Genomic DNA, 17,851 nt, shown 5'->3' with positions numbered 1-17,851 from the left:
GAAGCTAATGGGTCAGACAGGAAGTACAAGACATTCAGAAAAGATTAAAAGATTAGAGAAAGAGAGGGATTGAATAAACCTAGAAAAACTACTAAGCATCACAGCCATATGATTGTAGGAGGGTTTGCAAGTAGAGGTCTAAAAAATCTCTTGAAAAAAGACACATGAAAGAGGTATTCTAGGTCGGAGCCAAAAAGTAAGACCCTTCATCTATCTAAGATCACCTTCATTAAAAAAGATGCTCAAAGTGTATTACCCTGTTATGACAATCTAGTAATAATCACAATGGTCCTAATAAACATCAACCTGCACAGAACTTTAGTTGATTAAGACAGTTCAACCGATATTTTTTTTTAAGAAAGTATCTCGGACTAAATGCAAAATATATGAGAACATATTCGAATACTTTGTCCAGGTCAGACGAAACACTCATTCACTATCTTAAATTCATCCATTTGTATAAAACTTTTAAAAAGAGCGCAAAGAATAGTACAAAATTATCTTATTTGATTTTGATAATTATCAAAATGGATTCATAGTTAAATATTTTTTATTAAGTAATTAATTAAATAAATTTTATATTAATAATTTAAATTTAAATTTTTTTTAAATTTAAAATTTAGGATTATACATTTAGAATATTTTATATTTTATTTTTCAAATTTTTAATAACAAGTTAATTTTCAATAACATTACACTGTTCTATTTATTCCAAAACGTATTCACATTTGCTATTAAATCTCTCTTTTATTAAAACTATCATTAAAAAAATTATTGTTAACAAATTGATTACTTTATATATACAAATTTGAATGACTAATATGTCTACTTTTATAGTAATTAAAAAAGATGATGAGTTATATTATATATTAATCATTCTTAAATCCTAACCTATTTTATCTAATAGTTTATATGTTTGAAGACTTCAATTATAATGGAAAAAGAAAATAGTGAAAGACAAGATTATTCAACATTAAAATTTGTGAGACCGAATAAAAGATTTATTCTTTAGTTAACGCGACTAGATTAATCACATTATGATTCTATCTTTTTAAAAGAAAATATTCAACAATACCTAAAAAGTAAAATACAACCATATTTAGATTACGATGTGGACATGTTCGTTATACAAGTTAGAGTTAATCCAAGGACACATAACACATTTACATATATACAAATATATTTATTGTACATATATACAAATATAGGATACTTTATTTTGTGAATAATTTTTTGTATAAATATAATATTTTAATAAAAAAAATATTTTTAATACAAAATAATATATATATCCAATATATTAAACTTGTATCATCATTTGTCTTATAATTTTTATTGAGTAGGCATGTCAATTAATTCTAAAAAATCTCAAATCAAACTATTATAATGATATTTTTAAAAAACCTATTTATCTTGTAATAAAATTTATTAAAAATTTATTTATTAAATATACATGTTAAATATTTTATTAAAAACCATAGAAGAATTAATTTATTTGACAAAAATAATTCAAAATCTTTCCAAGTAATAAATTTTACAAAAACTTTTTAAATAATAAATATATGTGTTATTTAATATATTTTTAATGTATATTTATATTTCAACATGTATTTTATATTGATAGCTAACTTTGATAGTTAATTTTGGTATACACATAACATAGTCGAAAATTTTATTGAGGACAAAATATCTTGAAATTTGTTTGAAAAAAATTGAATTTTTCCTCATTTTTATTTTATCTTAATATTCACTAATTTTTAATTTTTTAAACACAAATTGAATGGTCTGATTTCTGCACTTCCCACAAATTGGACGGTCCAATTTATGTATCTCTACAAATCAGACGATTTGATTTTTGTACCTCTAACAAATCGGACGGTTCAATTTCTACTTTTTTAATTAAGCGGTTCCACATTTGAAAATAATACTCCAGCCGTCTATATTTCAAAAAAACACAATTACCACTGTAATATCAGAAACAAAAAGTGGCATACTTAATGCCCGTGTATATTTGTATCAACTATCAAATCGGATTAATCCATTATGAAACAAAGTTTCTTATATAAAGTGATCAAATTTCTAAAATAATGGTATTGACACAAATGAATGGAAATTAACATTTGATAGCTTAATAAACTTACAGCTTGAAGTGGAAAATCAGAAGGCAACCTAAAGTTGCTTCATCTTCTTTAGTACATTGCTAGCTTCCATAGTGCTCATTAATTAGTAGTACATGCCCAATGCCCCTTGGCATCTTGGTAAATACTCATCTCTATGCTTGTCAGAAAATTCATCCATGAATTCTCTCTGCTCATATAAGTGTAATTGGCTTCAGTGGAATGAGTGGCATTAACTAGGGTTTCCTCTTGATGGAAATGGTCCAAAGAAGATCTGAATCAGACTGAACTGTTACTATATCTCCTTTTACTATATTTGATGTGCTTACTAAGCCACCAAATCTCATCTCTGTGTTATCTGAAATAGACAAAATAAGATAGTAGTTAGTTATCATCTGCTTCCACTATCAAACAAGTTAACAACAGTGATTAAAAAAGACAATATATTAATTAATCAGAACCATCACAGCCATATCTAACTATCCAACAAAAAAATATCAAATTTATACTATATTTGCTGTTTTTGCATTTACACAAATTTGGTAAAATTTCAAAACTAATCCAGATAGATTAATCCAACTTGAAACAAATATATATGCCATTAAGTGGAAACTGATAATAATAGCTTCTCATAAAAAAGTTTCCAGCTTTTGCAATTATATAAAAAAAAATTTAGTTGTAGAATCACCTTTTACATGTGTTAAAACAAGACACACCCTAACACTAACTACATATATCTGGTTTAAAAAACCAAGTTAGCTCCCCATACCAATCCATTTTATTCACAAAGTTTGCATTCAGGATCTGCCTTTAAGGACAAGTGGACAACAACTGCCCGATCGCTTTTAGATACAGTATGTGTTTATTAAGTTATTCACAAGAAATACAGGATATTATGCAAAGTCCACCTAATCTAGTAATTTGAATTGACTATAGAAGAATCGGACTTTTGTGGCAGCATGTCATCAGGCAGAAACCATGGAAGAGTATTGATGATTACGACAATATACTTACTAAGGTCCCACCGGAGGCCGGTGGTTGTAGACTTCGCAGATGGCATTCCAATGGGAATCAGTCCGCAATGTGGACCCTCAATGGAAGATTGAACAAAGATCTTATGACAGTGACTCCGCGGAAGAAGGTGAATGAGGCAATCCTCAGACAGAAGGACAATTCGAGTGTTAGAGAAACGGCATAGAACATTGATGTTCCCCATTTCATGATCAAATCGCCCGCCAAGTGCTCCGGTAACAAGAATGCAAAGCTGTGATTATGTCAAGTGGGGAAAAAGTCAAGAGTGCTCAGCTGGACTAATCCCATAAAATTAATAAGTCTCAATAATAGTTGCTTATTGATTTGGCAACAGAAAAATCACCAAGCACCATTAAAAAGTATAAAAAAAAAGGTATAACCAGATGAGCAACTTACTTTTGATTTATCAATATCTGGTGTTTGGTCAAGTATGTACGATATACATTTGTGTAAATCTGTGGTATCCTGATCGTGAGATTCATCTATTATCTTAGTTCCCTGCAGACAGGATACAAACATAAGACCCTTGGAATGATTTATGGAAAGATCACATATAAGGAAGTAATAAGTAGGACCAATTTAAATGGGAATTTGTTGAACCATTAAAACCATATTCCACTACTTCACATGCATATAAAAGCTAAGGCAAAAAGACCACTGCAGAATAGAACAAATAGACAGAGCAAAATACCAGCTTTTTATAATATTCGAGTACTTCTGTCCGGATTGAATCCATGTCACCTTTGATTACATCAGGCTTGTACCTATATAAAACTCAGCAACCTAAATCTCCAACTAAAGAATATATAGCAAAACACCTAAAAAAACCACTTAGAATAGAACTGATGACTACATCCAAATACATATAGTTAGAAAATGAAATTATTACCCCAATAAAATAGTGACACAGTAGCCAGAAGTACATAAAAGGACAAAACAAGGTTACAATTTTCCATTTTTCTTAAAAATCAATACTCCAATTTTTTTTTTTTTCCATTTTTAACTCTCAAAGTTATTAACAAGACTCTGAACATAAAACCTCACTTTAAAGGAAGAATAAGTACCTAATTATTTTGGAGCAAGCAAGTGTCATGAAAAAAAAATAAAAAAAGTTACAATTTTCAATTTTGATTCTGAATTCGGATACCCTCTTTTCTGAATTGAACAAAACACTCATGCAAGCAAAAAATTTTGGAAAAAAAAAAGGGAAACCTGGATTGAAGAAGAGATGGCTGTTCAGAATGCAAAAGCTGAGTCATTTCATCGAACAGGCGATTGGCACCACCGTCAGCACACACTCTCAGCTTCGCTGTAGCACGCAAAACGACACAGAGAAATAAAGAAACACAAACAAAACGACAATGGAATAAGAAGCGAGAGAGAGAGAGAGAGAGTACCGTGGTCCCAAAGAAGAGGTGCGTAGGTAGGAAGGCGCTGATTGAGAATGACGAGAGCATAGTTAGTTACAGAAGAGGTGTTGTCTTTATTCTGCGGTGGAAGAAGGAACGTTGAACGGTGAGACATGAAAGAATCCTCCATCTTCTTTCTTCTTCTCTCTCTACGCTTGCTTCTCTTTCAGCTCTCACATTCACGTGTTGAATTTCAAACATGGTAGCCATCAAAATTAGTTAACAATGTATTTATACGTGTTGTTTAAAGGTAATGATAGTAAGATTAAAAAAAAAAAGATAAAAAAAATAAAAAAAATATTGGAAATCAATATTAATTGTGTATCACGTGTACAATAGATTAAAAAAAAATAAAATTACAGTTAAAAATTAGATCATTAATTAATTATTTGACTTCAAATTTTAAAATTTGAAAATTAAGATTAATATTTAAACCCATTCACACTACGTACAGTTATTTCTAATATTACCGTAACCACCAATATACGTCTAAAACTCACCGTCATCTTCTCCGATCTTTATCTCGTGTCACTGAATTCCTCCCAGCCATACTTCCGCGCCGCATTCTCCGACCGACACCGTCCTCACATCCATCGGTCAGCCCGACGCGCCTCGTTCTCCGACGCTCAGCCTAACGTTATTGCCGTTGTTTTCGTGCCTCTCTTCCGAACCGGCTTCGTTTTCTCCCATTCCTTCAATCCTCTTCTCACCACTTTCGTCATGATTAGTCCTTCAAAATTATATTTCACACAATAGTTATTTTTTCTGTTTATTCATCTTCTTCTTCTATTTTAATAATTAATTTAGGATGGTCATTTTAGTAGCCATACGGATGGTTATTTTAATTTTTATGTAGATGATTATTTTGATTGAATTTAGTTTAGTTATATATAATTAAAATATGTTAGATGTTCAATTCATTAGGTATGCGAATGATTATTTTTATTAGATGGTTATTTTTATTAAGGGTGAGTGGCGTGTAACAAGCCAAGCGACCGTGAAATGGATAATTATTGATGAAGGTGGGGGTGGCCACCGGTTGAAAAAGAAGAGAGTATAGGAGGATTCATATGGTTATTTTTTTAAAATAACTAACTAGATTTTTTAAAAATTTGAAATTTGAAATTTGATGTGAAATAATTGAACGAGAGTTTTTGAATTTATTATTTATCTCTATTGGGATAAATAACTAACTCATTGTACACATTGTCAAGATTTCTCATTGGTTCCTAGCGGGATTCAAAAAAAATTAAACTTATTTTATTTAATATTTATTAATTATAATAATAATTAATAAATTTTAAATAATATAAATTTAAAATATTTTAACTATTTTAAAATAAGTCAAATATTATTAATTATTTAATTTATTTTTAATATATATTTTATATTAATAATTATTTTAGTAGCTAATAATAATATATATCTAATATAATTGTTATAATTTATCTACAAAAGTCAAAATTACTTTAATATTATATTTATTGTATTCAATGGAAGTCTTTTACTTCTAAGCCATTAAATATTTTTTTATTAAGTATAGAGAGTTGTATTTTTTATTAATTAAATAATTTTTAGTTCTTTATTTATTATATTTTATATTAATGGCTCATATTTAAAGTTTAGCTTAGATTTAGTGTTTAAAGTTTAAATTAAAAATAAAAAATTCAAATTTTAGAGATTAAGAAGTGCTGTATTTCTTAATTTTTCGGAAGCCCATTAGCGTTTAACTTCACTGACTGTGTGTGTATAAACTTTTTTTTGACTATTGTGATTTGTGACTGCGCTAGTAGGGGGGCAAAAGTTTAGTAATTTCTTAAGCTAATTTAATTCACATTTCTTTTTTAAAGGTATCTTTATTTTATATAGGTATTTATTAAAATAAAAAACTTGTGATTTATAAGAGTTAAACTTAAGACTATTTACTAAAAAGATAAAGTGTATAATATCTTGATTAATTTTATATTTATTGTTTATACACATTTAATTAATGAAGGATGGGGTTAATAATGCATATTAATCTACTAATTCTCGTTAAAAGTTACATGTATAAAGGAACATAAGTATATATACTATTTTGATGGAATGCTAGATATTTATAACACTCACATCTTTAATAGTTTTCACTTTTCACACGGTATTTATATATTTATATATGAAAGTTTGAAGTACTCAAATTCTTAAGTATTTTAAAAACTAATGTACCAAAAACATGGTTTACTTTATATTAGTATTTTTTTATTTGGCATGATCAAATTAAATAAAATAAAATAAGGATTTTTGTGTGGATATAGCTGTACTTGTATTGTTGCATTATTGAGGATTTGGTATGCTCCGTTTTGAAGGGACATTCATAACTAGGAACGGTTGGTCCTCTAAGACTTGCTTCTTTTTTCTTTGATATAGTGATGTAAACCAATCATTGTTTTGGAATTTATAGTATTATGCCATCTCCCATCCCATGTGCCAATTAATATCTATGATCCATCACTCTTCTATTCATTTTGATCACCCCTTTTTTTTAAATTAATTTTGATAAAATAATAATATAATTTTTACATAATTATTTAATTATATCTATCTTTTAATGGTATGTGATAATACACGTAATTTTAAAAATATTTTTATACACAAAAAGTAACCATCAATTCAATTATTATAAATTTTATATTGACATACATCCTTTTTTCTAACAATTGAAAATACTAGTTAAACACTTAAACAACACAAATAACCAATTTCATTATACAAATTATTTCTTAATTTCCTACTTATCTCCAACCTGCAAATCAAAAACTAATCTATTATAGATCTGACTCCATTTAAGAATTTGTCGTTGACTAAAGAATTGTTACATACACAGGATGAATTTGAACCCTCAATACTTACTTGGTTAAATAGATTAGTAAACTAACCACTAGACCAACCCAACTTGGTTTCGTTATACAAATTATAACACACACTAGTCTTGTACAATTTAGCATGAGTTGTGTTGAGATGACATTTTTTGAGATCTCACTATTCGAGTAGTGCAGAAAAAACATTTCTTCTTTCAAACCTCACTGCTCCACACAATGAATGCAAACTACATGTGGAGAACCGTGAGGAGAATTTGTTTGAGGTGTTGTTCAACATGGGGATATCAATATATCTATCTTTCAATGTAATATGGAGATATCAATATATCAAGAGCAATGGAATCAAGCATCATGTTTCATCAGTCACAAATTTCTATGGTTAAGGAAAACCAGCTTACATAGCAAGTCCACAGCAAAAATGGAATGTCTCTTTTGAAAAATTCTAGTTTTTTGTTTATATAAAAACTATCTTTAGTATATCCTTTAGCAAGTTGCCTTAACTAATTCTTAATATTTATTTTTCAAAACATAAAGAATCATATAATATATTATTTATGCCACATGCCACTAAATTCACTCAAGGAACAGAGATTGAGAACATTCAAATCAAATTGAAGAACACCACATTCACCTTCCATCATGGATTTGCATAAGAATAAGCATAATGCACTATTACTAGTATCTGATTTTGCATTTGGCTTTACACCAATAAAATTGAAGAAAAAAATCATATTCACCCTCCATCATGGATTTGCATAAGAATAAGCACAAGGCACAATGATTAGTGTCTGATTCTGCATTGGGGGATTGGGGTTTCACACTTCAAACCACAACTATCATGAAAAATAAGAACTTTATTCCTTAAAAGAGAAAAAAAAAAGTTTGCTATGTACAAACAGAACACCCCACAAAGCCTTTAGGGAGGAAGAACGAGGGGGAGAGAGAAGAGTTGGATCAGCAAAGGGACCTAAAAGTAAAGCTTTATCTCCAATGAAAATTGTCAAATAATTCTAATTAAGTATGAAAAAATTTGAATAGGTAAAATAGAGAATGGTGATGAGGGATGAAAGCAAAAAATAAAGAACAAAACCTATGATATAATACAAAAGGGGACAGGACCAAAATGATGGAAAATTCCATTACAACTGGTCACTGACCTTGCTCCACCATTTAGGTGTGATAGAAGAATTAGCCTAAGCAAGAAGTGCAGCTATACAGAGAGGCTTTCACATGAAATAGCTCAATGATCTCATTTTTCTCGAGCCGCCTTCTCCGTAAAGGTCATTCCATTGGAGTAGCTCATTCATATTGTTTGATTCCGATGACACACTCGCGCACACCTTCATGAATGCATAAACGAAGTGTTAAATAACATAGCCTTTGAAAGCCAAGAGCCTTTGCAAGCCAAGGACATATGATCCAGATGGATCGTGATCACTGTAGAAAGAACAAGTAACTGATTCTGTATAACATACCTGCTCATGTGCATATTTAAAATCTTCCATCTTTAAGGGTCGAATATCGGCACTGCTACACAATCTCGGCAAAGGTTTGTTCTCAGCTTGTGCTAAACTTCTCTCCTGAAAATTGAATTTCATATTAGCATGTCAAATACCAGTACAATTTGTTAAACATGTAGACTTATTGTCTTTTTTTAGCACTATCAAGAACTATTGTTCTAAATATTCAAATAACCGAGTCGTGTGAAAGAATATAGAGCCTAAAGCAATTTATGAACAAGGAAGAAAGACAACAAAGATTTTAAAAGAGCTTACCTTCTTCTCCTTCTCCAAGATCTCTCTTATTGGGCAGTGAGCCGCTGTGACGCAAAGATTCTGTCATTGAAAACATAACCATCAGAATATTTTACACAAAACCAGATCTGATAACTTCTCTGGAAACCAAGAAGAGGCGCGATTGATAGATAGATAGAAAGATAACCTTTAGATCGCTCCCTGAATATCCATCAGTCATATTTGCCAACGCATCCAAATCAACGTCCATTGCCAAATCTTCCTTTGCTAAAATGACTTTTAGAATTTTTTCTCTATTTGGAGCATCTGGCAAATTAACCATCAATCTACAGAGTTTTTGACGAAAGCTCGTGTTAGTTCAGCACAGATCACATACTATCAACATGAAAAAGATGTTGACATAACAAATAACATATTTACCTTCGTGGAAGCCTCCTAATAACAGCTTCATCAAGATCAAATGGCCTATTCGTAGCAGCAAGAACAAGTATACGTTCTTTATCCTTTGTACGCAGACCATCCCAATTAACCATAAACTCATTCTTCATTTTACGCATAGCCTCGTGCTCACCTGGATTTTCCCGTCTTCCCAACATACTATCAACCTGGCAAAAACATAAATAAAATAAAAAATAACCATGGATAGCTCATATTTAAAGAAATAAAAAAATTACTCTAAAGGAAAGAAAAAATTCAATGGAATATACACATGGCATATACTAACCTCATCGACGAAAATAACACTTGGAGCAATCTTGCTGGCCAGTGAAAAGACTGCTTTGACATATTTTTCTCCTTCACCAAACCACTGCAACAAACAAAAATGATATCACCGTGTTGCTTAAGCACAAAAGGAACATAGAAGTTTCAATTTGTAAAACTTCTAATACCTTCGAAGTAATGCTGGACATTGAAATGTTGATAAAATTCGCTCCAGCTTCGGTTGCTACAGCTTTTGCAAGCATAGTTTTTCCTGTGCCAGGGGGGCCAAAAAGCAATATTCCTTTGCAAGGCTAAATATACAAATAACAAAGTAATTGTATCAGATGCTGAAGACATTACATAATCTACATAAAGTATTTGACAAATCATTAGATGCAACTAAAGAGAATCTTCTACCTTAGTCAGCTGCCCTTTGCAAAACAATTCCGGCCTCTGAAGAGGAAGCATGACCAATTCCTTCAAGGTGTCCTTCACATTTTCCAAAGCTCCAATATCATCGAATGTCACCCCAATATCGGTTGGTGGAATAACATCACCAAGCAATTTTTTCTCAAATTCATTCTCGGTAACCACATCCTGTCATGGAAGAACAAGTATAAGAGAGACTAAATATAGGCAATTGCATATTTTGGAAAAGTTACAATGCAAAGCAGGTTGCGCATAATAAGATGATAAAATGTATAAATTTGCAACAGAATGTGTTAAATTACCTTCAATGATTTCTTTAAGCTCTTGTTTTCATTTTGAATGCCATGCAGAATGTTCAGCCCATAATTAATGCTGCACCGATGAAGTGTGAATAAGGGTTAGAAATTAAAAGATTTTGTTATATTTCTCATTACTCAAAATTTTAGGATGGCAGGATCAAGATGGAAAGAAGTCATGACACCTTTCTGCAGACAGAACAAGCTTAGAATCTTTGGATAAGGGTTCAGATGAGTGCATAAGCTGGTAACTTATTGCCCAACCAATGATCTTTTCCACACCTAGTAAAAGGAACAATAGCATAAAATCAGCATTTTGGAAGCAAATCTGAAATTTCCATACTTAGATGCTACATTTGCTTCAAATAAAAATGGTGGGGAAAAGGTTAAAAAGAATGCTGACTTTCGGTTGTTAGGGCTTGATCTTTGATGCAGACAGTCTCCAAGTCAGGACATTCCAATCCAACTCTGCTGAGAACCTGATATCAACAAAGGAATCACATTGTAAGTATAACAAATAGTAACACATGACACTTGGTGTTTATAGCCAGAGCATCTAGTGTACAGCGACAATCAACATACTAGTCACTGAACAAATTCAATCAAGAAAAGGAGAATAGCAAAACAAAACAAAATAAATATATAAAGGCATATTAAATAAAGGACAGAAGATGTTGGAAGGCTCACCGTGCGAATGCTCACAACATTAGACTGAGCTTTCATAGTCTCAACATCACGCTCTAGCTGCTGCTTCCAATCAGAAAGCAAGGTCTCATCCTGTAGAAGTTTCAAATTAGAACTGATCCATGAACTGTTGATGGCAACGAAACAAATCGTACAATAATATTAATCTATGGTGATACCTGAGGCAGCTGTATAGTCACTCTGTTTGGGAAGAGGCGACCAAGTTGCTTCATTACTTTGGGTGTTTCTTTGCTCCTATCGTGCAGTCTACCAAAATTATCCTGTCCAAAGTTAAATACCAAATTACAGTAGTTCAATAATCAATAATTCCTGAAGGAGCCATGACAAAAAGCTAATATATATATATATATATATATATATATAAAGCGACACAAAAAAAATATTCAAGGGCATAGCCCAGACAAGACTGGCAACTTCCAAGAAAGAATTACATCATTATTTAAAGAATTATATGAAGCGAAATGGTTACTATTATTTACCGGAAAAGCAAGATCTAGTAGTGCTGTCTGATTGCTCCCAAACTTCGTAAATAGAAGGCCACCAGGTTGTGTCTGAAAGCATAGAAGACAGAAATAAAATCAGCAAACAAGATTTCTTGAACATGAGATCAATACAACCAAACATCAGCAAAAATATATAATAGTAAAAAGGTGTACCTTCTCCTTTCGATTGTCCAGCTGGGTATGAGAGGCAATTACCACCACATTCTGTGGCAAGCTTTCAAATTTAATTTTCAACATCTCGGTGTACCCAACCATTGCCTTCTCTATGTCTTTAATGAATAATACCACTGCTCCGTTTTGACTCTGACTGGTAACAACCTATGTAAACAACATCAAAATGGATGTCATTATTTCACCAGGCATCGAGAAAAACAATGGAACAAGCATAGAACCAGGCTCACCTCAAAGATTTCTTGAACTGCAATCTTGTCAACGTCATCGCCCCCTGAACCATCTACTCTCAACAAATGATTTGCTGCAGTATAAATCACCAATGGAATTTTAATGCACAAGATCCAATATGTAGCCAAAGGATCCTAAGTTCAAAAAAGCAGATTGAAATACCAGAACAAAAGAACCCGCGATCATCTTCACAAAGACCACCAAGATCATTGCCATCAGGAATTGATTTATCAAACCTAACCCCAATCTTCGAAGACCCATTATCTTCAAATGCAAGCATAACTTTTCCACGAGAGCCATAGCTTGGTCCCCTGTCCAACATAGCAAAGTCTTAAGTCTTAATTTTCAAAGGCAACAAAATTTTAAACAAAATATTTAAAAAATGTTTTTCTAGATGAGGACAACTAGGGGTGCACCAAACAAGAAATTTAAAAATGGAAACTGAAATCCTTAGGTAAACAAATATCCCTAATACTATGCATTCAGAATAAATCACAAACCCCGTGAAATGATCACGCAATGCCAGAAACAAAAGTATAACCCAACTCAACACCCCCCCCCCCCGGTTGGGAATATATATATATATATATATATCAAAGCTGCAACTGTACTGAGAGATACCACTTCAAAGTGATTTCAAATTCAGAAGCAATAATATTCACAAAAGAGAAAAGTACACTCATGCCACTCAAAACAAATTGCTGTCAATTAGAAATTCAATATTCTTCCTTTAATCTTCTTTTGAATGATTTTCAATGGTTATAGCCTACTCAACAAAAAGGATAAAAAAGATCTCTCTTCTCCACAAGTTCAGATCAAATGCAGATTGACTGAATTGTATTCAGAATAATTCTTCCATCAGACAAAGTACCTTGAAGGAAAATTTTGTATTGATGAGACAGCAGAAGGGAAGTTACCAACAAATTTTACTCGATCACCTGCAAATTATTTAAGCCTCATGTTAACCTTTAGGTGCTATGCAATATGTACAATAGGAAGTAAATTTGGAGATAGTTGCTCAATTTTTAACAACAGAACAGCACACCTGTTTTAATAGTAGTGCCTTTTGATGAAGCAGTAGAAACCTCCTGCTTCAGCATAGCCTGAGAACTTATTGTGGATCCACCCACAATTTCAGCATCAACACTAGAAGCTGGTTTACTATGTTTTAAAGAAGCAGCATGTGTACTTCTCTTGGCCAACACAGATGGTCGTTCAGGCTTTGAACTTTCTTTAGCAGAATCAACTTCCTTTGATGGAGTTCCCTGAAATATCAATCACATAACAAAAACTATTATTATTCTGTTTATATTAACAGCGATTTAGGAAGAAATCATCTCAACAATACAAACAGATAATAAGAAGTAGCAAAAGAATATCTGAGAAAACGTACACCAGGTAGTGAAAGAGAATCCACAATTAGTAGCCTTGCACCAAAATGCTTTGCAAGTGCCTTGGCAAGAGTCTCCTGATATATATCCGAACCTACACAGGAATCGCATAATGAGAGGCATTTCTTGATTGCAGAAAGGGGAAAACAAAGCATTAACAAGAATGAAGGAACTACCTGCAGGTCCAGATAACAATATCCGTGGGGACACTGAGGGGAGGTCTGAGGCAAATTTTCCAAAGCCATTACACTTCAAATGAATATATGTCGAAGCAATCAAAACGGTCTTTGTCGTATCGCTATAAAAATAGAAACATCATAGCTAAGAATGCATAATTTATTTTCTTATGATCTCATCTATCTTTAAGCAGTAACTACAGGCTATAAAAGAATATAAGAGTAAATATAGATTATTCAAGCTGTTAGCCAACATCTAAGAAGTGACCACAGTAAAAGTATAATCCAGTTAAGATTGAAAAAATATTAGGAAATCAAATGAGAGAAAAGTTAATAACGAGAAGCAACAATGCACCTTAGATAGTATGGGAAACTTTCAAATGAGACATCAATATTGTCAGCACTAAGAACTCTTTGTTGTAAACTCTCCTTAAAAGCTTGCCGCCTGGTTGATGCCAATATTGCTGGGGTATCAACATCTTTAAGAAGTTCTCTTAATTCCCTTCGCTCCTCCAATATCTTTGTAATGCTACTACTTAAATCAAAATCAGGATATGAACCAGCAAGCATGCGCAGCAACGGCCTTAATTCACAGGTAGCAGCAGCAGCCATCTTCCCAGCATCTGTATCCACATTGGCATCAACCTCCATGGTGTCAACACTAGGATTTTCGTTACCAATAGCAGAAGATGCAAGAACAGTTTTCTCAGCAGAAACAGCTCCAGTTTGCTCGTCGGTATTGGTGATATCCTTCACTTCATTGTCTCGAACACCATCCCCATTGCCAGAAGGTAGTGATGAAGCATCTGTGTTTTGTTGGACATTCTTGCCAGCTTTAGCAGCAGGCGGAAGGCGAGCTAAATCTTTATGAAGATTAGATAATGAGGCTAATATTGATGCTCCAGCAACAGCGGAAGGGTCCCCTGATCTAGCTTCAACTTGCATTCCATTCACTGGAGTACTCTGAGCTTCTAAAATACTCACAGAAGAAGGTATGCCAGTGGTAGCAACATTATTATTTGTGAGCTGCTGAAAGATCTGAATTCACGCTAAGGAACGCATAAAACACAATAGAATATCTTCAAGAATGACAGAAACAAGGCAGTTATATAAAATGATATAGAGCATTGTAAGTGAAGGTGCAAAGTATAAGAGGCAAAAACAGATATATAATTCATAGGAACCATATGAACAGGATACATAAGCATGCTTGCCAGAAGAACCGAAGACCACCTCATCACCTCCACTTAATATAAGGCGTGCATTCTTGCGATAGGTCTTACCATTAACTTGAACAGCACCTTTGCCTCCTGTGATTTCCAGTAATGCAACAGGTGAACCTCCACGCTGTGTAGAGTAACAACCATGATCAGTAATCTAAAATAGTAATTACCCATCTAACATAATTACACAAATCATCCCTTCCGATATATGAAATGGAATTTTTGCATCATACAAATGACTCATTTTCTATAACCAAAATGCAAAGCAGATAGATCATTAGCAACTCAGCCGCCTGTTTTAAATTGCATAAAACATATGGTGGAACCTCTACCTCGATGTTGCTCAACTTGCACAAAATATTGCCAACAGTTGGATCTTTAAGCCATAAATTGCACTGACGACCTTGGCCAATGGTGAAGGTAGGATCACACATAGGCTGGTGAGGAATCTGGAGAAGAATGAAAAACAAATATGATTAGTTCTAGATTGACATGACTAATGAAAACACAATCAGCTCAGAATTCTCCACATTTTAAGCCCAAAAAAGCAGAAGATGCTTCAAAGTAGATGTCTCACTTACTCATGTCTAGCACCTATATATTTTATGGTGAAATCACACGCAGCATTGCTTTTATCAAGTAATGCAAAATCTTTGGCGCAAAGTTGACATTGATTCCATCCTACATAGTATTGACTAACTGTGGCATGATATTGCAAGAAACAAAATTTTCTCTAGCCAGAACAATACAACAACAACCAAGCCATATCTCATTAGGTAGGGTGCACTAAATGGATCAAACATTGCCATCCATAGTGTCCTTATCATAGATCATATCTGCATAGAACTTTAAAGTAGTTTAACAAAGGATTTTTCTCAACATTATAGGACTGCACCAAGGATCAAATTTAACCCCTTACCTTTTCTAGCCATTACTAGTTACAAACAACACCAGCCTTTCCGATCTTATAACCTAGGGATAACTACACTGACCTTGTTAGTTCTTAGTACATACAACAACACCCCTTCCACTTTGGGATAATTACTTCCTGTCTCTTTATCTGTTGCTCTTACACCAGATACCCTCTTTTATCTACAAAGTTGCACTAACTTCCTTACTTTATGCATACTAATATATCAAAACAAGGAAAGCAGGTATAGTTTCACAAACAACATGTGATTGAGGAGCAATAAGCACCACGGTCAGTGCAATTGAGCATGCAGCATTAGAAGCATTTTTTGAAACTTCAGTCATCAGTTCCCATAAAGCAGAAAGTATCTTGCAAAATCAACCAATCATTCAAATTTGCAGGTCAAGTGCAAAATTTCAAGACAAAGCAGTTCTATATCCGTTAAAATCACTCCAATAGATCAACTTTAACCATGCATTCCAATTCCACAATGCAAAAACCATTCAAGTACTCCAAGAGACAAAAAAAATACATAGCAAAATTTGCACACTCAATTCACAGCGAAAAACCAAACCTGAGAACACTGAGAAAGGAGCTTCCCCCATGCTGTCTTAGGTCCTGATTTCGATTTCACTGACCGCTTCTTCATTCGGCCGGCAGCAGCAGCCGCCGCCAAAGCCGCCGCAGCACTTGATTTCTCTCCATCCACCGCATCCTCACCTAAAATTAACAAAATTCAACACAAAACTCACTCCAAATTCCACCACAGATTCATTATCCAATAGCCACATGCATGCAAAAGAATCATTCACTTCCCACGAAAGAAACCAAAAGGTTGCAACTTTCTAACCTATGGACTGAGGCGTCACCAAATCATCCCCTTCTGCCGCCGGCAAAGAAGGAGGCGTGGCCTTCAACGACAAAGTTTCTGGCAAAACATCATCGCTGCAAGCATCAACGGCCTTCAACGACGCCGTCTCGGGTAGATCATCATTCCCGGGTCCAGATTCGTTCACAGGAGGAGCAGCAGCAACAGGAAGCGTCGTGGACGATGCATCCTCTGTGGTGTTGGTAGAAACCTAAATAATCACGAAAATTCAGACCCAACCAAAAAAAAAAATATCTTTTTTAATATAATTTTGTAATCAAGGGGAAAGAAAATTAAAAGGGTGGAATTGAAAATTCTGCTATGAATCGGATTGGAGAAAAAGGGGAGACCTTTGATCTTTTGTTGGGGTTAGAAGGAGAAGGCGAAGAGAGGGTGCGTTTGGTTGAGGATTGGGAAGAACTGCGTCTAGTTTCAACCATGGTTTTGGGTTGGGTTTGAGAGGGTGGTGATTCACCCTTTCTGGTATCGACGAAGTTGTTGTTTCTGCGATGTGTTGTGTGTGTTTGGTTTCTGTGATCCAAGAGAGAGAGAGAGAGAAAGAGAGAATTGGGGTTATGACTTTGTGTTTGTTGTTATTGTTGTTGTTGTTGGAGGAAAAGAATGATTGAGAAGAAAGAAGAGAAAGAAAGAAAGAAAGAGAGAGAAAATGTTATCAAAAAGAGAGTTTGGGTGTGATTGTATCTGTGGTTATTTTATATGGTGAATGAAGAGGCATAGTGAACGAAGAAATTCAAGATGAAGCAAACATGGTATGTCATTAACTCTTGCAATTAATTTTTTCCTTATTCCTCAATTTTTTTTCTGCTACTATCATTTTTCTTTTGTTACATTTTGACCATAATTATTGTCACTTTTTATATTTACAATCAATCAGTTATCTATATATATTATATATTATATAATATAAAATATATATTAAAAAATTAAACAATATATTTATTTATATATAAACATATAATAGCTTCTTTTTTGGTGTATATATAATATTTTTTATATATTTTAATTGATTTAACTAAATATAAAAATTATTAAGAGTGGGTAATACTTTAATAGTG

At 33.1% G+C, this 17,851-nt stretch overlaps 2 protein-coding genes across 4 annotated transcripts; both read right to left on the bottom strand.

Moving 5' to 3' along the window:
* Positions 1-2,042: 2,042 nt before the first annotated feature.
* Positions 2,043-4,771, bottom strand: LOC107626135 (thiamine pyrophosphokinase 1). 2 transcript variants are annotated; one of them, XM_016328929.3, is made up of 6 exons: positions 4,547-4,771; positions 4,362-4,458; positions 3,841-3,913; positions 3,546-3,647; positions 3,132-3,381; positions 2,043-2,475 (listed from the first exon to the last, which is right to left on the bottom strand). In XM_016328929.3, the coding sequence occupies exons 1-6, from the start codon at positions 4,686-4,688 to the stop codon at positions 2,354-2,356; spliced, it is 786 nt and encodes a 261-aa protein (XP_016184415.1). In that variant the 5' UTR covers positions 4,689-4,771; the 3' UTR covers positions 2,043-2,353. The 2 variants fall into 2 exon arrangements, with proteins under 2 accessions (XP_016184415.1, XP_088360204.1); XM_088504078.1 differs by having other exon boundaries at positions 4,362-4,697.
* Positions 4,772-8,250: 3,479 nt separating this feature from the next.
* Positions 8,251-17,501, bottom strand: LOC107626134 (AAA-type ATPase family protein). Of its 2 annotated transcripts, none has more exons than XR_015904968.1 (27): positions 17,126-17,501; positions 16,758-16,986; positions 16,482-16,627; positions 15,330-15,446; positions 14,975-15,121; positions 14,130-14,812; positions 13,775-13,896; positions 13,601-13,692; positions 13,253-13,472; positions 13,079-13,145; positions 12,370-12,518; positions 12,207-12,280; positions 11,959-12,123; positions 11,782-11,853; positions 11,461-11,562; positions 11,285-11,374; positions 11,001-11,076; positions 10,783-10,879; positions 10,604-10,673; positions 10,290-10,469; positions 10,061-10,183; positions 9,891-9,978; positions 9,591-9,767; positions 9,358-9,496; positions 9,192-9,251; positions 8,892-8,996; positions 8,251-8,756 (listed from the first exon to the last, which is right to left on the bottom strand). XR_015904968.1 is itself a non-coding variant. In XM_016328928.3 (27 exons), exons 1-27 carry the CDS (start codon positions 17,213-17,215, stop codon positions 8,643-8,645), a joined length of 3,798 nt encoding a protein of 1,265 aa, XP_016184414.1. In that variant the 5' UTR covers positions 17,216-17,501; the 3' UTR covers positions 8,251-8,642. The 2 variants fall into 2 exon arrangements, 1 of the variants encoding a protein (XP_016184414.1); XM_016328928.3 differs by having other exon boundaries at positions 9,591-9,775; positions 9,895-9,978.
* Between the last annotated feature and the right edge of the window lie 350 nt (positions 17,502-17,851).

Source organism: Arachis ipaensis, chromosome B2, assembly GCF_059453495.1.
Source record: "Arachis ipaensis isolate K30076 ecotype BB chromosome B2, ASM5945349v1, whole genome shotgun sequence".
Lineage (NCBI taxonomy): Eukaryota > Viridiplantae > Streptophyta > Magnoliopsida > Fabales > Fabaceae > Arachis > Arachis ipaensis.
Note: the sequence above shows the minus strand (reverse complement) of the source record. Positions and strands in the feature narration are given on the sequence as shown.